Source organism: Melopsittacus undulatus, chromosome 10 (genome assembly GCF_012275295.1).
Source record: "Melopsittacus undulatus isolate bMelUnd1 chromosome 10, bMelUnd1.mat.Z, whole genome shotgun sequence".
Taxonomy (NCBI): domain Eukaryota; kingdom Metazoa; phylum Chordata; class Aves; order Psittaciformes; family Psittaculidae; genus Melopsittacus; species Melopsittacus undulatus.
The window spans coordinates 7,877,088-7,901,567 of NC_047536.1; the positions used below are offsets into that span (position 1 = coordinate 7,877,088).

Consider the following 24,480-nt stretch of genomic DNA (forward strand, 5'->3'; position numbering starts at 1 on the left):
CATACGGATGTGCTGAAATGTAAATTATGAGCTTTTGCCATTGCTGGTGTTTTCAGACTTTCCAAAAAGAATATGGTAAAGGATAGAGGAGTTACATACATTGGTGATAAGGGAATCATGGAAGGAAATCAACTGCAGGGGTATTAGAGAGTATCCTAAGAGTTCCAATGGCAAACTTAACCCCTATGAGTGTTTTATTTTGAAGTGAAAATCATGATGAGGGAACTTGGGTGAATTCCAGGCTTACAGTAATAGGTGCAAGTGTTGAAATTGTTGCGAAATTACTTTAATCTTTGACATTGTTTTCCATTTCTAAAGTGCTAATGTACAGTGAAGTACAACAACAATAAGAAATGACAGGCAAAAGCAGCGACAGGCAGTACCCTGGAGAGGTACAAACAACACTCACTGCATTGCTCACTTCCACTCCCAGGCACCCATCCATGCGGCTAGCACACATGTACACCACACATTCTTACCCATTTTCCCTGCCCACCCCCATATTTATACGTTCTTTCTATATACAGATATGTTTGGCTGTTCCACAGCACTTCCATGACAGCTAAATAATTGGATGAGAATTTCCCTGGGTTTATGTGGCACCTTCCCTGCATTCTGCTCTTGCTTTGGTAGTCCCTCTAGCAACTGACTGGAAAGATGGTTAATCCCTACACTTCTCTGCTTTTGTGACATATATCTTCCTGCTGCTCACTGGCTTCCTTCGAGTGCCATACTGAGAAAATGTGCAAAGGTCCATTTCTTCACCTGGGTTAAATGTCAAACAGGTTAGTGTACAAAGAAAACAGACCATTTAGAATCTGTTCATTCCAGTGTTGTGTTTACTCTACAATCGGTTTTGCCATTCAGTGTGTCACAGATGGCCTCATGGTCCCCATTGCTGGAAGCTTGGCTGCCAGCAGGGACATATCCATTGCGCTCTGTTAAGAGATTGAAGGTAAAGAACTGGCATGGGTCCTTTTGTCTGCTGCCTTCCTGTAAGGGGCTCAGGAAAGAGCTGGAGTTTTTCCATTCCTGGAATGTGCACATCTCCATATGTGGGTGGGTGATTTTGCTCAGGTAGCCAGGACTGGGAGATGATGAAGATAATGTCCTCTGGCTGCCACTCAGGAAACTCCCGCTGTCTTCCAGAGAGTCTTTTCTGGGGTGTTCAAAGGAGCACCGGTTCCAGTTTCTGTAGCTGTAGGCCCACCACCCCAACTGCTTTCGACGATGGCACTGGCATTTTAGGATCTGTATAAAAGCCCTCTTGAACTCTTTGCTTGAGCAAGGGTAGATGATTGGATTCAAGCAGCTGTTAAAGTAGCCAAGCCAAAAAATCACCTTGAAGATCGTTTCAGGCGGCTTCAGAGCTGAAAACAGAGATCCTGTCCAGAAGAAACAAGCAGAGACAATATCTGAGACAATTGATTTGTCTGCCTTTAGGAATGGTAAATGTCCCATCACATCATTGTTAGAATCTCTTCATTAAAAATCTTTAATGCTTTATTAGAAATCTCTAATGTGTTGCTTTCAATTTTGGTCTGTTGGTAATGTTATTTTAATCTGTAAAGCTAATAGGGAATGTTTTCCACCATCTGAAAGCTAAGGGAGAACAAAAGTAGTGTAGAATTTAAACACAACGACTGCTTTTCACTTTTTTATGTACATTTCTGTTGCACTAATATCTATTGATCCCAAGGAAAGATCAAGCCTCTGTTGTCCAAGCTGTGCCACAATGCACACATGGAATAAGGTTGTGCCTTCTTCAAAAAGCTTTTGAATGTAATTTTTGAAGAAAAAGATCTAACTGCTCCCAGGCTTCTTGGAAGGAGTGTGTCCAGTTATACCTTATAACTAATACATTCTCTGGCAGCTCCTAAACATCATCCCCATATATAGAGTTTATTATGTTAGTACAAACTCTTGAAACCTGAAATTAATGGTGGTTGCTTCCCTTATGGCAGGCATTCATAAAAATGATGTAAACTGAAAGAGGTTATTTTATGAATATTTCTTCTGTTCACAACCAAGTAATTTCCCTAAAGAGGCTGCCCAAATGAAAGACTCATACTGGGAAACCCATTTCATGTACTTTTAGTATTAAAAACATGCAATTGATCAGCTAAATTTAGCAAGTGGGGCTTTATAAAAGAATGCATGACATTTGTAAAGCAAAACAAGCATACAACAGTTATCCAGCTGGGAAAGCACCTTTGTGTCTGGCTCAAGTAATCGAAGAGCAGGGGTTCAGGAAAGAATTCTCATGTCAAGAACTGGTGTTAGATTTTAAGAGTTTTCCAAATGGAAGGTGACACTCAAGCCTGAATGTAACATCTCTGAGAAGAGCAACCTTTTACACTGGAGTAGTTTCAGATTCCCTGGGCTGTGAAAGCAGCTGAGTCAGTTGTGACGATCAGGATGCCTTAGTGGGGAGGGATATGATTCTAGGCATATTTCCCATCTCAGAGCAATGTAGAGGTCATGGCTTGGGCCTCAAAACTATGCAAAAGCACTTCCCAGCTTCTTGGGTAAATAGCTCTGATGTGCCGCAGCAGGTATCGCTGTTTAAATGAGAGTGCTGGCCTGGTGCTGTCTATAGGGTCTGAGTGTCCTCAGCTCACAAGAAAGCTGAGGAGAGGTAAGTATTTGTCATTCCTCACACTTTCACTGCTCTCCTCAGCGTGTCAGCTAGTCCCTGAGCTGGCTCAAAATGGAAAATAAGATGCTGAGATGGCATCAGCTCTCTGGAGAAACTCTTCCTCCCCTCACTTGTGTAGTAGGAGTCAAGAAAGATCCTGTGATTGGATTTTTTCTCTGGCAGTGTTTTGGGATGGTGACAGGTACCACTGTCTCTACCTATTGCCTTGGATCTAAGCAACTTGCTAGCTTTTAAGGTTAAAATAAACGTTTTAAATTACAAAGTTCATAGTATTTATTTCCTGACTTCTGCATTTTAATAACCTTTATTCCATGTGCTGGACTCTTGTAAGTTGAACCCATGTCCCTCATTTCTTTGTTGCTGCTAATGATTTTTAGGGTTTGACCAATGTTTCCTCTGTCCATCTGATGGAGATGCTACATCTCTTCTGACCAATACTGCCGAAACTGCAGAGTATAGCATGTCTAACATCAGAGAAACTATGAACAGGTAAATCAAATAAATGCAAGCACTTAATACTGTGTCTTGTATGTGTTACACAATCTTTGATGAAGGATTCAGTGACAATTCATGTGTTTGGAATATGGAGATGGATGTGGAATATGCTTTTTAATTGGTATCAAATTTTTATGAAACTTTAGAAGAAGTTGATCTAAGTTTATAAATGCAGTCATGATGAGGAAGATGCTCCAAAATCTTCCACTTTGCACAGTTTGCAAACCTTTTCTGGATTCGTTCTGTAAATAATAATAGCTAATCTTTTCCCTTCAGTTGAGGGAAAAGAGAAGCTTTGTGACCTTACAAACCAGCTACAGAGCATTATTATGTACATCAGGGAACTTTCTGGAGCTCATAGTGATAAATTTCTTAAATTGTTTTCTGATACTCCTTAAAATAGAAATGGGTTTTTAGTTCTTAAGGCCCAATGAACCCTGTGAAGTAGTTAAAGATCTCCCATTTGTTCTTATGTCTGAATGTTGAATGAGCAGTGGTGATTCTTTCCAGATCAGTTAGTTTCCCTTTCTCTCACACTGTAACAAGTGAAAATCTACAGAACATTCCTCTACCAGATTTAAATACTTTTAGGCAGGTTAAATATAGACAGATTTTAGTATGGTTTTAAATAAAACTTTAAGGAAATTTACTGACAAATTATGTGAGGTTCTCTAGAGAGCAATAAAATGAGCTCAGCTCCAGAGCATAAACCTGCAAACCAGCACAGATAAATGAGGTGTGCTTGTATAATCTGTATATTATATATATAAAACAAATATATATATAATCTGTATAATATATATAATCTGTATATTATATATATATAAACCAAATATATATATATAAACCAAATAGAACTCCATACAGTGAAGACTAAGAGACCAAGTAGAGAAAAAGTATTAAAGCTTATTACTGAAGCCTGGCTAATCTTTGTAAACTGCTTCAAAAGTGCATGTTCTTTAAGGAAGAAGGGTAAGGAGCTTATCTTTCATGATGATCTATTTTTCAAATGTCATTTAAACAAAATGACAGCAGGCCAATTTCAGCAGCTGCAGCAAGCATTTTCATTTATGTTGAAGGGCAGCAACACAAAAGAGCAGAGAATTTCCTGATAGCAACTTTGACTGACAGAGGCGCCTTGTGTTCAGGCCTGATCCTAGAAAAATCACCGAGCCCAAATCAATCATGCTCTGAAATGCAAGATTTTTGTAGTACTTTTGTTGTGGTGGAGGAAAAAGGACTGAGAAGAGACATGGCAATTCATCTATAAAAACATAACAGTTACCTGCAAAGAAGGAAATTAAATTGTTTTCCATGTACAAAATGTGAAATATATGAAGTGCAATGATTTGAATTGTAGCAAGACCACAGTTATGGATTGGGAAACACTTTCTGTCTTTCAAGACAGGAAAAATATGGAACATAATGCTTGAGAAGGGCGTAAAACTTCAACCCTGGAGGGTCTTAAAAACAGAGTGGAGAGACATCTACCGATTTATATACATTTGATCTTTGGAGTTGGAGGATGCCCTGAAGGACCTCTTCAGATCTCCTCTAGTCCTTTCTCTGATTAACTCTGCAGAATATAACTCTGTTCATCAGGAGAACTTTATGGCTTAAGTTTGGCAGCCCAGCAGAAGTTTACATTTGCAGTACTTAAATCCTACTGACACTAGTCTTATATCCCCATGGTAAATATATCTCTTATTTAGGTTGAGGATTAACTTAGAAAAGTGGAATGCCTGAGACAGATGCTTATGTAGACACTTATTCTCTTCAGGGCTTTGGAAAAATTCTGAGGCTTTGTGTTCAGTTCTTCCTCACTAAGTGGAATCCTGGCCTGGGTTTTGTACAAAGAAGAAATACTCTTCTGTATTATCTAGAAGGTGGTTTAGGTAGATGTCTCCATACATGCCATGTACTTCTAAATCTAGTTTAATTCGGTGACTGTTATGCAAAGCTCCAGTGCCTTTCACCATATAAAGATATGAAAAACATTTTAATTAGCTTTTATATTTTTAACATCACCCTCTTGCTTACCTTGCTCTTGGAATTAACAACAAAGCCTTTTATTTAGCTGCACACATGCTTTACCTCATAATTAATGTCAGGAGCAAAGAACTGTGGGCTATTTTGGTAACTTGATAAAATGATAAAGCTAAGCCTACTAGACACATTCTCTAAACATCGCACTAATATTTCCTCCCCTAAAATCCAACTACTTTCCCATCACAGTCTGAGGAACAGATTAAATATTTCCCTGTACTGATTTAGATTGCTTTGCAAAATGGCTGGAAAATTTTACATATGATTGTGTCCTTGGTGATTTATTTGTGATGGGGATAGCCAGAGTCACTCCTGCTCAAACTGATCGCTCTGCTGATGCTTTACGTTCACAACCTCACTCTAAGGGAATGTTTATTTTCTATTCTATTTTATTTTTCTGCACTAAACCCTGTGGTTTATTAAAGAGCTTTGCGATCTTACATCTGATTGCAGCATTGACACCAATGTAGTTTTTGCATAGCCTGTGTCCAGCACAAATGGAGACCAGGAAATAGTTCATAACCTCGGTAAACTTGATCAGTGTTGGTTGTTTTTTGACTATGATCACTAGGCTTGATGGAGTGATTCAGTTTGGAAGTACACTGAGCAACAGCAAGTAGCATAGAAAGGAAGTATTTTATCTAGTAAAAGCTAATTTAATTTAGGGTCTGATTGGTTCTTTACCATGAATGCTTTATTACACAGAGATTAAATAAAGCACCTCAATGAGGAACATCGTGGGAAACAATTTGCTATATTAATTGGCTTCACATATTCTGCAGAATATCTGACCAGAACATTACTGAGACATTCAAATTCAGACTCCACTCAAGTCTGTGGGAGATTTCAAAGCTTTTGGAAAGGCTCATAAGGACTTCAGTAGACTTTGGAGGAGTACTTAAAATAGCAAGGTGAGCAGCAGGACAATCTTCTGGACTGGCTTAATCCCAACACTCTTAATTAAGGAAAACTGTTCACTAAAGGAGGTTTTGATGTAGCTCACTGCAGAGGAGAAACACACACACACACACACACACACACACACACACTGCTCTCTCATCTTCTTTCCTGCTCTGTTATTTTTTTCTTCCATCTAAATATCTGCTCCTTTGCTACCTCTCACAACTGACCACTGTATTTGTAGAGAAAGAAGGATGGGAAAGTTAAGACCTTCTATTTCAGGATCCTTAATGCAATAGTTGGTGACTTCTTGACAAAAGTGTAATACACAGGACATGTTTGAGTTTCCACTTCCACTTATGGAAGAAAGAACTTGGGATCAAAATTAGACCTGCCAGTGCAACCAACCAGCCAGACTAAACTCCTTCCAGGAGAAGGGACAAAACTTGCTATTCCAGTTGTATATATATATGCAATGTGATCAGAGACTATAGGGATTAGCTCGAGTTTAAATCTGAAAAAAAACATGTAACATAACGCTTATGAACTAAAACTTTTGAAATCACCTTTGATATCTGTGTGCATTCTTTGATATCTCTGTATATCCTCTGTGTGCTACTTCCAGCCACACAGAGGAAATGATTTTGTATACGTGACCAACAGTTTGTGACAACAGTCATTTGTGAAATGGCCCTGGGTTCCACTGTGTGGTTATATTTCCTCCGATCATCTTTCATGCAAGGAATATATATACTTATCTGTGATGGGAGTGAAAGCCAAGAACTTTATAGAATTACAGAATTCTTGCAGTGGGAATGGATGTTACAGGGCTCTTGTCCAGCCCCCTCATCAAAGCAGGGTCAACACTGCATAAAGTCACCTGAAGCCTTCCCTTTTCCAGGCTGAAGAAGCCCCATTTCTCCACCCTCCCTTCACACAATGTGCTCCAGCTTTGTGATCATTCTGGTGCTGCCACTGGACTCAATCCAGTTTATCGCTGTCTCTCCCTGCACGGACACAGTACTCCAGACACAGTCTAGTGAGTGCTGAGTGAAAGGGCATAATCACTTCATCTACTACAGGCTCCATTCCTGTTATGCAGCCCAATATGCTGCAGCTTCCATCTGCAGATAGGGGCATTTGAACGGTTTTACATCCCATGTTAATGTTTTCTGTGAGTGTATATTTTCAAGAATGCCATATCTTTATTAGTGGCACCAAGGGGAGGAAAATTTTAAACTATTAATGATGTTTTAATTTAAAATTAACCACATTCGCCTTTACTGTCTGCCTTCTCTTTAATAGCTCTGCTTTTTCTTTTCCCAGCCAGGCATATTCACTTTCCAGTTACTTAGCTCCATTTTCCTCTTAATTTTTAAATGTTTATTTCTGCTCTCCTAATGTTTTATTTAGTTCTTAACTCCAGTTACTAATCTGTTTTCTAATCACTCGATGTTGTGATAATTAACTTTTTATTAATTAAACATCAGTTATTAGTATGCTGCGTATTTAATATCAATTAAATATATAAATTACTCACAGAATCATCAGTTCTGTTTAGAATCAAGTATTCGATACTTAAATTTGATAATAATTAGGGCAGGAGTCTTTGCATTTCCTGGATTTAAGGAGAAAAATTCTCTATGGATGAGGTTTGCATTGTCAGGTTCTGTTTTCTGCCTGTCACAAATAATCACATTTCTTCAAACAGCAGTTTTGCTCAGATGAGGGCCAACCCAGGGCGAGTGGTGAGTGTATGTTCCTGTTTACTGGAACAAATATATTTGCTTTTATTGAAATAAAATGATCTGGAGTTGTTTAAGTGCTTTGCTGTGTGTCAGTTGATACTCCAGTAATAAAAAACTAGAGTGCTTCACTGCACGCGTTTGTCATCATCTGAAGATTAAAGAAAAGCCATAAAATTTAAAACGACTTGTCTCTATTCATAACAAGTAGAAAATTAAATGTTGGCATTCTGGAGAGAAAACTACCTCTTGCTTGAACACTATAAAATAGAAATAGTTAGAAACTTGGTAATTAGTGTTTGAAGTTTTGTTATAGACATTACATCAGACTTCAATAGTTAAGGTACCGTTGGAAGGCAAACATATCCTCCTTCATTCAGAGGAGAGAATTACTCCATTTTGTTGCAGGTTGGAGTCATTCTGACTGGAGTTAGAGCTGAACTTTTCAGCATTCTCCACAAGAGAAAATTCCAATGTTTTAAAAATGGCTGTGGTGATGAAAAGCATTGCAAAACACAAAATGAGAACAAATGACTTCTGAAACATGAAACGCAGGAAGCTTCAACAATATCAAACCCTCTCTCCCAATCTGTTCTTGAGAAGACAACTTCCGCAAAAATTAATTGTTTTGCAAGAAATTTGGCTTATGCTGGAACTCAGCCTTCTTAGGAACAATGACCTGGTCAAGTTTGTCATGCAATCAATAAAAGACTTTCCCAGTGCTGGGCAGCAGATGGGTCCTGGTGGCCTGGCTGGGGAGCTCCGCTTCTCCTCTGTAGCTGATGCTGTGATCCCTTGCTGCAGCTGGAGCTGCTGGTAGTTGCTAATGGCTGAGTAATGGCCACTCCCTAACAAAAAGGAAAGCTCAGATGCTACATGTGTATCGCTGGTAAAATTCTCCCTATAAAAGCAATAAGCTGTAGTTGTTGTGAGTTTGGAAATGCAGAAAGGATGTGTTTGTCTTTTATTTAAGCTTTCTGCGGTCCTTTTTACTACATGCTTGGCCAAGTCAGCATGCCAAGGTTTTAAAGCTAATTGGATTTCTAAAGCTCCTGATTTCTTTCCTTCCAGCATTCAGTGTTTGTTTACATTCCCCAGGACTTAGTTAATGTAGGGAAAAAAACCCCACAGTTTACAAACAGTAGAGGATGAAATAGAAAGTGTGGTTACAAAATTAAGACTTGATCAAGCCAGGGGGACTGCAGGCCTTCTGGAGAACAGGCTTAAGATAGCAGTGAAAAAAGAGCTTGAGAAATAGGAAGAGCATCCAAAATCAACAGAATTAAATTCAATAAAGAAAATGAAGGAAAGACGGTTAAGTTACAACTACTGCAAACAAGTAATGATGACTAGCATTTGGCTATGGTTTTTTAGCATGCTGATGTCTTTGTGGGATGCTTTGGGCTGCATATCCCAACAGTGTGCAGTCTGCCATGCTGGGGGACACCATGGGAATCACAGTAATCCTGCAGACAGCAACATGCTGCACAGCTGCATGCCTGTGTTTGTGGATAACTTGTGTGTGAGTTTTGGGGGAGAGCACTTTGCTATTGAGGAAGGAGAAATAGCAAATAAGGAATAACTAATGATACTGCAGAAGGTCATGTGGGAGAAATGCAAATATGGTGCTGTTGCAAGTACAGCAGTTTTCATTCTTCATTGTATTCATAGGTACACTACAAGTATGACCATGAATCTAGGTCAGCTCTTAAGAAAACTGTCCTGGTTGTGAAGATTTAGGTCCTAAAACTGACTACCTGTATGAGCTGTGGGATTCTCTTTGCTGGAGCCTTCTGGCCCTACAGTGAGCAAGCATTTGTGAGGGGTGAGGAAGGTATCATTCAACAGTCCACAACCTGTGAGTCTTTAATTTCTGTTTTCCATCTGATTCAAGGATGCCACACAGAGAAATCTCCCCTCACTGTTTTGACAGGGTAAAAGTAGTTTATACTCATTCCTCCATCCTGTTCGAACAGGGAAATAATTGCAAACCAATCCATTATTGGTGTTAACTGAACTCAGCAACTCCTACCAGTCTAAGGCCTGATCCTGTTTAGTCAAGTTCTTAAGCAGGCAAATTAAAGTAGCAGACATACACAGATGTAAAATCTGACCATAAAGTCTACATTCACCTATTGATATGGTAATGAGTAAGAGTAAAGCCTAAGGAAAATTTTCCTTGCAATCTTGTAGGCTGAGAAAGTTATTGTTTCTATTTTCTTGCCCTAATGAAAATTCACAATTTCTTATCATCCACACCATCTATCTCTGATAAAGGGTGCCTCATATTTCACATGAGCAAATCATTTCTATGAGACCTGCATGAACTTCGTTCAAAATAGCTCAATTTTGAGAGCCTTTTGAAAGCTTCAAAAATAGAGACTCATTTAGAATGACCAAAATAAAACCAGGACTTTGCCTCTCTTGAAGCTTTGCTGATGGAATTTGTGGTACAGATAGGGGTCAGATCTTTTCACTAAAAGCCAGAGTTGCTACACCTACTTAAATGACAAGCAAGTGCAAAGCAGAGTAGCTGTATTTGTGTTTTTAGAGGAACAGTGCTTATGTATTGAACCACAGAGATATTACCACTGGCAAAATGAGAGTTGAAAGTTATTTGGAAAAACTTAGGGTACAATGGACCATTTGCAAGTTGCTATTAGAAGAGCAACAGAAACGACAAATAGCAGCTTTTTTGCCCAGCCCAGAAAGAAAAAGCAGAAGGAAAGCTGTAGTTTAAAAAAGAGCAGTAAAAAAAAATGCCACAGGATTAAGTTTTTTTATGTCTCATCATAATTATTATATTATTAAAAATCTGGAGTATATATTGAGTAACAAAACATAGAGATAAAAGATATGGAAAATACATGAGATATGGAAAAGATCCGTCAAGCACTTATATTTTTGCCACAAACCCTGTATAATCTTGGACATACTAGTTTACCACCTCTCAGTCCAGAATAGCTGTGATGACTGGAGAGAATTCACTTTTGTTTAAATGGTGTTGCCCTCACATAAATATGATAAAATCAAGATCACTTTTAGTAAGAATCTTGCTCTGTGCTTTTAAACTGACAGTAGAGAGGGTCTGACACATGATAGTATTGTTATTATTTTGTCCAAAGGAGTTACAGACTATTGTAGCTTGCTAAGTAGAAATAACATGGACCAAGCTTATTGTTCCTGTTTTTGAAAAGCTCATCTCCCTCTCCTGACATTTCAGTTATTGTAATTAAGTATCTCAATTACTGGGAATGCTTTGCTGTTTTTCACCCTTTATAACTAAGGCAATCTATCTTGTACATCACTGGTAAATAACAGGGTTCTAGCATGGAACTGGATAACACAGATACAAAGATACTGTGTGAACTTCCATTATATTTTTTCTCTGTTGTTACTTAGATACTTGTGGCTATTGCTTCTCAGTTTCTAAATATCACTTGCCCATCAAAATGGCTCAAAATCTTGCAATGGCCTGTGGATGAGGACTTTAGTGAAGATACTAAAAACAATCTAATTTTTGGTTCATGTCTGTGTCTCATAGATAGGCACTCTAAAGAACATGCAGCTGAGATTCTGAGGCCTGGTCTCCATGCTTTAGGGCCATACACACACAAAGAACTTTGCTCAGTGCTTTCATCATGACTACCAACCTGAGCAACAGCACATTTGCTCCATCCCTGTCAGTGTTCAAGGCCAGGCTGGATGAAGCCTTGGGTGATATGGTTTAGTGTGAGGTGTCCCTGCCCATGGCAGGGGGGTTGGAACTAGATGATCTTAAGGTCCTTTCCAACCCTAACTATTCTATGATTCTATGATTCTTTGTGTTTGCAAATGCTTTTGGCATAAGGGCCTGTGGCCAGTGCCTTGCTGACTGCTGAAAGCAGTATTTCCTCTGAAATTCTCTCTTTTCTGCTCTCACTGATTTCAGTAATTTTGAGATATCCTATTGCTGCCCAGTGCCTTAGTCCTTATTTTCTTTTTTTTCCATGGAGATTTCTGATCACCTGAGATAGGAGCTGCTGCTCTCCCTGAGCCTGAACAGTTGACATGAGTTGATTTCTTTGCATTTTTTTCTCTATTGCTTTGTGTATTTGTTTTTGTAGGACTGCACACTTCCAGATTTCCCTTTGCTCCTCTGACCTGCAAATCAAAAGCCTACATCAGAAGTACCCCAGAATTTGTGCAGTTTCATCTGCTTTGATAACAATTTTGTTCTAAAAGGTAAAGGCCTGTAAGTAACTGGTAATTGGCACCCTTTGCAAACCAAAAGGCTTAAACCAGGTTTGAGGGAGGCTATTTTAGCAGTAAAATGAATGATCTTGAAATAATCTAGTCCTCCACATGTGGCAAAACATGCTGTACTGGTTAAGAAATGCCCCTATGATGTTTAGTTTTACAGGAATTGGCTAGACAATAAGAGGAGCGGGTTCCTGCTATCATCTGTGCAATTGAACATTGTACTAAAGAGTCATCTACAAGAGGGCAGAGGATCAGATTGCCACATACATCACTTCTTCATCCAAATTCTGTACAACTATTAACTTAAGGGCATCAAACTTAGACAGCCAGGGCAGTTAGAGAGATGGGGCAAGACCAAAACAAGATAAAAGACAAACCAGACCTAAAGCCTTGCAGAAAGCAGAACCCAATACCATTGATGACACTGGACCTAATGCCTTGAAGTGTTTCCCATGGGAAACTAAGTGGCCTAATTTGGTATTCTTGGTGCAGAGATGCAGAGGTTGGCCTGATGTAACATAAATCTACATGCTCACATAACATTTTATTTTAAGAATAATTTTGTATTGGCTGACATGTAGCATGCAGAATATTTTTATGCTCTTTTTTATTTTATATATATTTTATAGAGAGATTTAAAAATCTTAATACATAAGGATAGTCAAAACAGTTGTATCTTCATTATGAGGCTCTTGGGACCTAATCTCACAGCCAGTTAAGTTACAAGCATTTTGTTTCTGACTTCATTGTAAGATCACAGGTTTCATGGGAGCAGGGGGAATTAGGGAACTGGGAAGTGAATAATGCTTTGCTGATCTCCACTGGAGCTAAGCTGGGGACGTTAATAGGCTTTGGTTAAAGGTGATGAGTTTTCCCATTGCAGAGTGGGTGTGTGTATCTGGGAAAAGAATGGGAAGCCCACTCTGATACCTCAACTAATAGGAATGAGGCTAAACTTTTACCTAGTAGTGAGGGGGAAATATATGATCTCTCATTTTGGAGTAATTTTTTAAATAAAGATATTGGCATAAAATTGGATATTCATTCCTTTGTTTAAAGGAGGGAGTTCTAATGATCATTACCTTATTGCTGCAGGGCTCTAGTCTTTAGATAAAAATAATCTGTTTTACTCAGCACTTTTCAGAAATGCATATTTAATATAGTCCTGATGCCTAAGAAAGGATTTGCATGAGGGGAAAGAAAAGAAACATTTGTTTTAAAGAAGCAAGATATTTACTCTTCAAATCTGAGTCACTGAACTTATGTCACAATAAGTTGTCTCAAAGACATCTGTGTTTTCATTTTATTTCTTATGCTGAACCACAAATGATTCTGAGTGGCAAGACAACTGTTCACAAAGCCATGGAGTATTTATGAATGTGAGCAATACGGATATTCTATAGATCTATTGCTATCTGGAAAGAATAGCTACTGGAATAAAAAATTGCTCACAATTCTCTTTGATGCCAGTTTTGCTGCACCATCAGGTGCTTAACACTACAGGCAGTGTGGTTGAGTCCTTCAAAAAGAGATTGTGGATCATTCTTTGTGCTAATCTTTTCATGATGCTCAGTACATCACAGTGTCAGTGCTGTAATTCCTATCTTTTCTTAGATACAGAGCTCTGTTAGAGAGGTTTCCTTGCACAGCCTTTTGATTCTTGCTTAAAAAACACTGTGAGTGTTAATATTGTTTCTTTTCCTTTGTCTTGGAATATTTATTCATGTGGCTTTCAGCACTGCATCAGTTCCCACTGTATATCTGCCACCTTTGTCTGGAATATCAGAATGGGAGATGTGGAATATATTGAAATGCCAGAGTGGAGGAATTATAATTTTGATTAGGAAATTAACAGAAGACCTGAGAACACTTAACATGAAGGAAACTCTTCTGTGTATAAGCAGATTTGTTACGAAATGGTAACATTTACCAATTTGTCAAATGTTTGATGGTTGGATGCTCAGAACACCAGGGCTGCTCTGCTGATACCATTCTGCAGAGTCATGGCTTTGGTGAGTGAAACAAGCAGCAAAAAAAGAAATAATTAGTAAAGCTGCAGCTGTGAGGATGTGGTTTGTATTAATAGTGCAAATATAAGGTGTGAAAAATGCAGGCTAAGGAAGAAGCCTGTCCTTCCATTATAGGGAAGGTAAGCATCTAATCTGGACTCAGGAGCAGAACAGATATTACAGCTTGCAATCCTGCACTGATGAGAGAGTGGGTTGTGATTAAAGCAGCTCAGGGCACCTATGGAGAGTTTTGTAAATCATGAGTACCTTTTGGATTCTACAGTTTGTGTATCACTGACATTGATTTTACAGTATTGTGTGCTTTGTGTAAGGGTTCTTCATAGCTTTTCAGTTAATTTTGTGACTTCAAGCAAAAGACTTCTGGTAGGAAGAATGCAGCACACGGCAAGCTCCTTAGGAACTCTTCCTCCACTGCTTTATCTTCTTTTCTAGTTAGGAATGGCTGCATTATGCATGTCAAGAAAAGGTCTGTTCCTCACCTGTTTTAAAGAGCAATGCTTTAGTCATGCCTAACATTGTTAATTAACTTTGCACTGATATGCAGAGATGAGAAGTGCAAGGTTCTGGAGTGTGCTGAATAAATTAAAAGCAGAGATCAGGGACAAGGATAAAACCAGCCCTGTGCCTAGTCAGCAAAACAAAGAGAAAGTACCTACTATTTAAATGCCTTTGGATACTGTATCAGATACTATGTATACCTCTTGTTCCCCCATTCTTAGACGGAAGGCTGTCAGCTAAGAGTTGGGCTGCTGAAAGGATTTCTAGACAGAGGACAGGACAGGAGAACCAGCAGAGTCTCTATTGCCCACCCAAGAGACAGATCTTTTTACTTTTCTGGCACAGTGGCAGCTCTTTCTGGACTTCTGCTCTGTGGGGACCAGGTGCTCACAGTGCTGATGTGAGTGTGTTGGGGGTTGGAGTCAGCCTGTGCCAGGTCAGAACCCATGGCAGTGGGTTTAGCCTTTCAGCAGCCCAGCACCTCTGTCAGCACAGTGTGCTGTCGTGGAGGCTCTTGGCCTGTCACCTCACTATGTCTTGAACACAGTTTATATGAGAGATAAAACTATATTGTGACAAGCAGTAAATTCTCCTCTCAGGTGTCTTAAGCAATGACTTTTAAACATCACAGAAAAGACTAGGAGTTTTGAAATAGCTTCCCAGAGGGAAAACTGATACTCTCAAGAAACTTGATTGTTTCTCACATTGCTTTTGCCCTGCAACTGTGACTTTTTAATGGACTGGTCTGCATTTGTGTTCATTGAACAGTGACTGCTGCTAGCTACAGATATGCTCTGCTGCATTCACACTTGCTTTTTGCTCTGAAGTTCCTTCCATGATTCAATATTAAGGAGGGAATCTACTTTGGCAAAGGATCATGACCTACTACCTACTTATCTAGTACTACTACTGGTTCCATATGGTAAAAATAGATTTCTATCCACAGGTATGTATTTTTTCAACAGTTGGAAACTTGCTCTATGTTATGCACAAGGAATTAAACTTCAGCAGCCAAAGAGAACTTTGCTCATAATTTTCCTTCTGTTTGGAATTTTTTTACTTTGTTAATATTACTTCTATGGAGATCTTGAATCGTAAAGATCTTTAAGTTTATGATACCATAAACTAGGGGTTATAAAGTTGCTCTGCAATAGCTTAAGTAGTTGTCTTGCAATAAAGGTGCTAGTCTAAATGATATGACATATTCACTGCAATTATAACACTTCACTAGGACCAGGCTGCTGAACTGAGTTTAGTTTTCTACAACAATGTCTAAAAATATTTGCTTACCACTCATTTAGAAATGTTTTTGTAGGGTAACTAAGTAAATACGAATACAGAACATTAATGAATGTTTTTTCTCCCTTTTCCCACCTCTTTCCATATTTAGGCTGCCAGATTGTCCCTGTCTCAGAGAAATGAATTTTGGGCAAATATTTTTGAGAGCTTAGTAATTCAATGTCTTGAGACATTCCCCTTCTGAGATAGTGCTGATATTAAAGACCATGCAAGCAAATTTCACAAGCACTTGGAAACACAGACCCATGTATTAAGGCTACATCAAATGCTTTAATAATATTTTAAAGTTGAAAGTGAACAAAGTGACTGCCAGCATCTCACATAGCAGTCTCCTGAAAGACCTGTTGAAATCAATGAGAACTTTCCTGTGGGGATCGGTGGGCTTCGTATGTTTGCTTTTGGGATTTGATCAGTGATGTTTGAACTGAGAACTAGAACTTTTTGGGCTTCATGAATAGGGTTAATTTTCATTTAAGGCACCTATTAATGCCAGAAGATCTACTGTGGTGTAGTCCAAACATCTAACAGTCAACTAAAATGGTTCTTATCTAGGATTTTGGTTAAAGCATCCTATAAGGATGTTTCTGAAGCATAATACAATTTGAACAAAAACTGTAAAGGGAGATTTAATGTATAAACTCTGAGGATGTTGTCCCCTGATTTGACATCTGCCTCGTCACTGAGAAGGACTACTCAATGGGCAGACTTTCTGCAGGCTGTACACTTCACAAAGCTTCTGCATGAGTCTTTGAAAAAGCCAGCATCAGAAGTATATGGCTTTTATGTGCCTCCCTTTCATCTGTTCACTGAGGTTCTCAAAATGAGATCTATTTATCATTAATATGATTCTTCTTCTGTGATATTCTTGTGGTAAGTAACTAACCCTCTTCCTCCCCCACCCCTTGCAATCCCTTGATAACCAACTTACCTAGTGGCAGAACAATGAAGAAAGGTAGCCAGCACAAGATAAACATGCCAACCACAATTCCCAGTGTCTTGGCTGCCTTCTTTTCTCTAGAGAATTTAAAAAGTTTGAAAGCTACGGAGTTCCTGGGATTGTGACCCTTAGGTTTGGTGGTGTTTAAAGTGTCCTCATGAATGTTCTTGTAGTGAATCCGTAAAGTCAGCTCCTTAGAGTTGGACATTTCTTTCATCACCCCAGCTTCCAGGTTTTTAGTAGTCCTTTTTGCCACTATGTAGACCCGACAGTACATCACAAGGATGACGATTAAAGGAATGTAAAATGACCCCAAGGAAGAAAACAAAGCATAGAATGGTTCTTCAGTGATACGGCACTCTTTGTCGTCCTTGGGTGCTGGTTCTTTCCAGCCCAAAAGAGGCCCAATAGAAATCACCATGGAAAGGACCCAGACACCTATGAGAGCTAAAATTGCCCTTCTTCTTGTCACCAAAGTTGGATATTGGAGAGAATAACGTACTCCTATATATCTATCTATAGAAATTGCACATAGACTTAAAATAGAAGCTGTACAGCATAGCACATCTACTGCTGCCCAGATATCACAAAATATCCTCCCCAAAACCCAGTAGCCAAGGATTTCCAGTGTAGCAGAGAATGGAAGGACAGTAAAACTCAGCAACAAATCTGCTATTGCGAGGTTAATTATGAAATAGTTTGTAGGGATTCTTAAATGTCTATTGCAAGCAACAGAGAGAATAACGAGGATATTACCTACAATAGCAAAGAGTATAAAGGCACCGAGTATAAGCCCCACAATTATTGCCCTATGGACATCCAAGGCAGGTGAATCCAGGTTGCTTGCTGTCTCATTGGAGTTGTTTGCAGAAAAATTGCCACTATTCACTGCAGATCCTTTCAAATATCCAGGTATCGATGAATTGAATTTATTGCCAAGGTAGGTATTCATCTTAAAAATCATGCTCCATAGCAAGTTATGATTGGATCCCTTGCACAACACACAGATGATTTGAGCTCAGTTAGAAGTTATCTCTCTACCCAAGAAGTTGCTGCAGAGCCCCGGCCAGGTTTAGGTTGAGAACTCATCTCCCCAGCTGCCAGCTATAAGCATGTAAAACTTGCACAGCGTGAAGTCCTCTGAAGCCCGTCAGAAATAATAGGCTGTTCAAACTTGCTTAATTTCTCCTACGAACTCGTTTGAACAGAAATTAGCAGGCACAAGTCTTGGCTGGAGCTCCAAAGTAGCCTTTTCAATCATGACGTCCCTGAAATAAAAGACAGGTCTACTGACTCCCCTTGCGCATTTGTGGTGCTGTTGGAAGGATGCCCCTGCCTTGCTGCTGTGACAGGCGTCTCCAGGAAGGGTTTGTCAGCATTTAGGCAGCTCTGCATGAACTGGCTGCCTGTGCTCACACTGCATGTGCTGGTGACATCACTGCGGCCGGCCCCGTCGCAGCGCTAGAGGGCAATGCAGTTCAAGTTAAAACTTCCACATCAGCGCCTGAAAGCTGAACAAATGGAATATATCAATTTCAGTTAAAGCATTTGCCACATAAATCTGGATTGAAAGCCTTTAAAAAAAACCACAAGTTTCATTATCTGAGAGAAAATATACTCGGTGGGATGTGGTGGGAAAAGCAATTTCAGTACAAAATGATGTAGCGCCCTTTGCCTTTGCTTGCAAAGAAAATGTGTTTATTTTGTAATCGAAGTGAATCACATGCCATTTTAGAGAATTAATCATCTCCCACCTTCTAAGAACAAGTAGGTAGGTTCCAAAAATCCTTAGTTCCTTTGCAGATTCGGTGTTTAATAATGACAGAAAAACACATGGAATAGTTGTTTCTAATTGTAAACTTTCTGTTCATAAAGAAAAAGTAACAGGTGATCAAAATCTCTATTAAGATCTTTATGTGTGTTCTCTGATCCTGTATACCAGGCACATCTGTGGCTTCATTTCTTCTTTTCTACCTAGATAACTTTTTCTAAGCCCAACCCTGAACAGAGCTGAGCACTTGTACTCACAGCCAACGTGAAGGTAGTGAAAAATAGTTAGTAACCTTCTCAAGGTATTCTTCATGCTTAAATATTTTCCTATATCTTTGCTAAAGGCTGTGAGATCACTGAGACTTTGTTAACACACCGTAGCTCTGGGAAGAGCTATCTGCTTACAGTGTCCCATAAAGGAAAAAACAACTAACAAACAATTTGTTTTTAGATTTTAGATGTTTCAGCCTTTAATGTTGAAAACAGCGGTGTCTTGGTGTCTTCATCTTGCGTGGCTCTGGATCACCACGTGTAAGAGAAACCTCTGATCTTTATAGCTTGGTGCCATTTAAAACACAAAGTGAAAGATTAGCTGAACATATGACTGCCGAAATACTGTTCTCAACTTTCTAACATCTGATTATGTCCTACAGCTGTTGCCTGCAGTATGCTGGTTACTGTATATTGATTTTCCTGTTACAAAATGTACTGTGTTTAAAATAAAAGCTTCCTTTTTAATGCTGCAGCTATGGCTGAAAGCTGCAGCTCAGTACTGGGTTTAAGGACAAACCATGTAACCAAAAGTTCTGGTTGAATTTTATTAGAGGAGTGTGTGGCAGGTGTTTGTATAGCCCTTCCCAACTGCAGGGACTACAGCAAAGCACTACCCTTCAAAAACTTTGAGACATTTACAAGAATGACATGCTAACACTCAATTTATGAGCTTAACCTCAGCTTTCCTGCCTCTGCTCTCTCCAAGGCAGAGCTCTCATGGCTAATAAAAGCAGTGAGCAGCCTTTGATTTTGGATATGCATCCTTCACACTGACCATTCTTGCTGACTCCAGATAATCATTCTCAGTTTTGTTTTCAATTTCTAATTTTCTTTCTTTGCCTTGTCTGTTTAAAGTGTGAATTCCTCAGGCTTGGGGGCTCTCTCCTGTTGTGAGTGTGCAGACACAGTGTGATTACAGCTCTGTGGGTAGCCAGCGTATCTGTCTCCATACCACTCTCAGGGGAACTGTGGTGAAGCAGAGGGCAGCAGGAGTAGCTGCCCGCCTGGGCATCCTGGTTGGATTGCATAGCCTACAGTGAGCCTGCATCTTCCCACTCCTGGTGCTTGAGTTAAATTGATTAAAGCTAGTTTGATTAGATCATTAGGTGCAGATATAACTATGTTTCAGCTTCCAGCATGTAATAAAATATGATCACTGCAAAATGTGGAGGGGTTGGGTAAGAAAAGATCAGTGAGGAAGTAAACTGATCTACTGCAGTTTTTTAGCTGGCAACACATGCGACATGTCCAGCCTGCAAAGAATAAGAGTGACCTGTAACTCCTCCTGCCTTTGGCCAAGCTACATTAGGATTTTGTAGCCCCCCTTTGAACCAGATCTTTCAGTAGCCTTTCAATGGTCACTTCAGGAGTCAGCTGGTTTCAGCTCAATGGTGAGGTCCAGGACACCATGCCAACAGCAGTGGCAGGATTCTAACTGCTACCAGTTGGACTAAAACATGTTTCTTTGCTCGGTATCTTTTGCTGTCAGGATTACTAGCACCAGTCTTTGCCCTTACTGGTGCTGCTTTCTGTGGAAACAGCAGACAGAAAAGTCCTTTTCTAGGGGACAAAGAGGAAGAGAAAGCTACTGCTCATCTCTTACAGCCCTACTGAGATTATGATGTGTTTTCACATCTCTGTTCACCAGCCTGAGTAATAACATACTGGCTGAATAGTCATGGGGCTCACTTGATTAATGTTCACAAATTGCTTTGAGATCTTCAGTGGCAGGTGCTATAAGAAAGCAGAGTGTGTTGAAAACCAGACATGAACATTAACCATTTAACTACCTTTGGATGAATGACACATGATAAGTGCCATCAAAAAAATAGGCTACTTTTCCTGCCAAGTTCAAGGCAGTACTTCAAGGCAGCACAACTGGAAACATCTGATCAGAGAAGTGCGGGTAGTATTCACTGCAGAGCTGCTTTCATTCATATGAATCATAGTTTTCAGTGAAAAAGTAAATTGAATGGCCTGAAGGCTCTACTCAGTAGTATTTTGATAACCATATACTGCAAGACAGGATGCCCTTTAGCTAGTCAATGTACTTCTGCTGAGAGGTTGCTGAAGCAGCAGAATACTGTCTACAGAACATACATTTGAGGAAACACAAAGAACATCTTCACATGTTCTTAGACTAATTCAAAACCTGAACTTTTAAAATGTATTTTGTTGTAGCAGATATAGATGGCACAGAAGGAGTCCTGTGGTCATGGCTCAGTTTTGTAAAGAGCTGCGTTCCTTGTATTCTGCTTTTACGAAGTGATGTTAAAAATGTGTACTGGCATTTTGATCTGATTTCAACAGAAACAGCAGAAGCACTTCCAGAGCACTTTTGCAAAACCGGTGAATAACAGTACAGCCTGCTCCATGTTGGGTATGGGGGTACTGTTAGAGAATTTAAATAAGTATATCTGTATATAGTTTTATGCAATTCCTCTTGATGCTTTGATTCAACTAGAAACCCCGATAACTTACAGAAATAAGTGAATAGATAAGAGTGAATTTAAAAAAAGGCTATAATGCCTAGCTTATTCACTTTGATCTGACCAGGATTGTGAACATTCTATCATATTTGAGACAGGTCATACCAGCACAAACCAGAAAGCCTTCCTCTCATGAAAGAAATATGAAAAGCAAGAAGCAATGAGGAGGGCACTGGATGTAGCTGTAGAAAGAACCCTGCCTCTAGTACTAAAACATTCCCAGAAACTGGAGGGAGGAGGTGCAAAATTGCAAATATTTGCAATTTTGAATCATTCTTTTTCCTGCAGAGATTCAGTGTTTGCTATTTTTATGGAAATAGAATTATAGAGCGTTTTCTAAATAAAATGTTACCAATTAACTAAAATACTGTGCTTTTTATGTTTCTTAAATCCTCTTCCAGATTTGTGGGCCTGTTTCCCACACTAAACCATGCTTTTTTTTTCCTCACAATACTTTAGCATTTCTGCTAGAGCAGAATGTGCTGAAGACTCCCACAATTGCCATCTGATAACTGATATAGGCCCCCCCTCAGAAACAGACCTCATGAAGATGATGTCAGTTCAGCCTTTTTGGACAGAAACTATGTATTTAGGTCTGGTAAAAAATCACTATTTGGAAGTCTAGAAAAAGTATGTCCCTGCCTTAAAAAAAGAGAAAAAATGACAGTCTCTCTGTCCACAGCAGCATCACGAATGGGAGCACGTCTGTGTAATTTTCAGCTTAAAAATGCTTGGGAAGCTGATGGACCCACTTAATGCTGTCAGTCTTGACAAAAATGTCACTGAGCAATTGGATCAAAAAGAAAAGACATGCCAATGTGGAATTCACAGCACTGCAAATTACATCCTCCCTTAAGACAAACGTCAGTGTTACAGGTGTCAGTTTTGGGAGATGCTGCTCTCTTAATGCAAACTGCCCTTTATCAGAAACTGTGGGGTCAGTCTGGTGTACGTGTTGCCCTCATGCTCACCTTAGCATCATGTCACAAATGCGCTGGAGGGAGGAGCTTAGGACAGACATTTTTGTGTCTTCTGCTCTGAGACTTTTACCTGTCTTCCATGAAGGACACATTTTGCAGTGTGCACTGTGCTAAACAGACCCACAGAGAGCAAAGCCTTCAGAGAACCTGCTAATGTCAGCAGACTCCAGGATCTTTTTCTTTCTGTGTGTATCACATAGTATCACCATAGCATCCAGGAAGTACAGGTGACTGCAAGCAGTTTCACCTTCCTCAAAACAAGAGAAAACAAGAGTAACAAGGTGCTGCATCAGGGCCTCTATGCGTTTTCTCCATGCTTTATTTAAACTATGCATTTTACCATTCATTGCTTCCATTGTCGATCACAAGGTCTGTGACCACCATTTGCTCTCCTTTGCCACCTGCCGCTGCTCCCTGAAGCTGGGGAGAGAGGGCAGAGCGCTGCTACTCAAAAGACAGCATCTTATCATCTCCCTGAAGTTCCAGTGGCAGCTCTAGCCTGCACACTCTCCTGCTACAAAAGCAAAGCAGCACACAGCCAGTAGCACTAGTGGACAGCTAGTAACAAGCTCCTTCAGGCAGCTTGAACTAGGTCATTAGGTTGATGAGCTGAAAAAAGAAAACCCTCAACACTTCTCCCTGCTCCAAGGTAATATTATTGGCATCTTCCCAGGAGAGGACTAAAACTGCTGAAGGAATTATCACAGAGTTAGATAAACATCCAACAAATGTCACCAAACGATAAGGAAAAAAGCGAGAACCTGTGAAGTTCTGGATTTCTTTGCTGTCTGCTGGCAGGCTGGTGTACAGGATATAATTTTCTTATTATTTATGACCCTCTTATCAGTTCATACAGAAAACTTATTTTCTTCTCGTGGCTGCACTGGGACTATCTGTGAAACAAAACACGTGGTTGTCTCCTGTAACAGCCCTTGTTGCCAAAAGAACCCAACCAACCCAGAATGTTTCTACACTCATGCGATTCTCTTATAAATCTTGGGTCTTTCAAGTGTTTCCACCTACTGGCATTTAATGAACAGTAGCATATTTTTGGGAGCGTAAAAAGAAATTCCTGTGGTGGAAAAAACCTTCATTTTATTGAGTCTCTTCTGACTTTTTCCAGGCACTCACGCTTTTTTGGCACTGTTCTGCAAGGCTCTGAGCACCACCACCTCTCAGTAAGTCCTACTGGTGAGCAGCAGGGCTTGTAGGATGCTGGCCCTGGCTTCCTAGGTGAAGTAGTTGAATTGGGGTGGTGAGGCAGAAGGGGATACCAAGCTTTCCTGAAAGTATCCTTACCTTTCCTATGCATTTAATATGTCATAACTTGACTCTTTTAGAATATAATTATAATGGAATGAACCTAATGTTTTAATCTCCATATTATAGTCGGCTCTAGATCATAAAAACTAGCATTAGTACACACTGCAGTCTTTTTTAAAGAAGGCACATGTCTGGATTTATTTATTTACATTAAACAGACCAGTCTTCATTTAAAATACTTAAGGTGACATTAAAAGGACAGTAATTAAATGTTGAAATAAGAAAAACATTTTAAACACAGCACATAACTCATGTTACTCACTGTCATAAAATAACATTGGGCTAAGAGCTGTGCAAGCTTGGAAGGAGATGAGACATTTCTGTGGCTAAAGAAACAACTGCTGATGAATGAGCTAAGATGGCTGTGCTGTTATAAATCTCTATGCCTTAAGAAATAAACTGGAAGGTAAATTCAGTCTGGATAGTACCTTCCTCATGCTGGCACATTATATCATAAGTAATTAGTCTCATTTCTGTGCCTACTTCTGAGCCATTTCTTCATTCAAATCATCAGGTGTTGAGCTGACAGTAATATTTTTAAGAGAACAGAAATGTGGCTGGGAAAGAGATTTTCCAAAGGTACCCAGGCTGGCGCAGTGCTGTTGTTGCACTGGATGGGAATTGTGCTGTCTTGGTATTTTTGACCTTTACGTTTAAGCACCAGGATACCTTAGACATATACTGGCCCTTAGAAACTTCTGAAAACTTCCTTACTGCTCTGTGCACGAGAGCCAGGATTTCTCCTGAGGCTGATGATAGCCCATCCTTGGATTTTAAATATCCAGATGGTTTGT

At 39.6% G+C, this 24,480-nt stretch overlaps 1 protein-coding gene across 4 annotated transcripts in view; it reads right to left on the reverse strand.

Moving 5' to 3' along the window:
• Positions 1-331: 331 nt before the first annotated feature.
• The window catches only part of ADRA1B (adrenoceptor alpha 1B), a 28,881-nt gene continuing 4,732 nt past the window's right edge, over positions 332-24,480 (reverse strand). For 3 of the 4 annotated variants that reach the window (XM_031045374.2, XM_031045377.2, XM_031045375.2), the window contains 2 exons: positions 16,843-18,362; positions 332-1,385 (listed from right to left, as the gene is read on the reverse strand). In XM_031045374.2, the coding sequence (XP_030901234.1) occupies positions 823-1,385; positions 16,843-17,815 (1,536 nt within the window). In that variant the 5' untranslated portion in view covers positions 17,816-18,362 and the 3' untranslated portion in view covers positions 332-822. The remainder of the gene's footprint in view (positions 1,386-16,842; positions 18,363-24,480) is intronic. The other variant, XM_005144978.3, reaches the window with a different exon arrangement.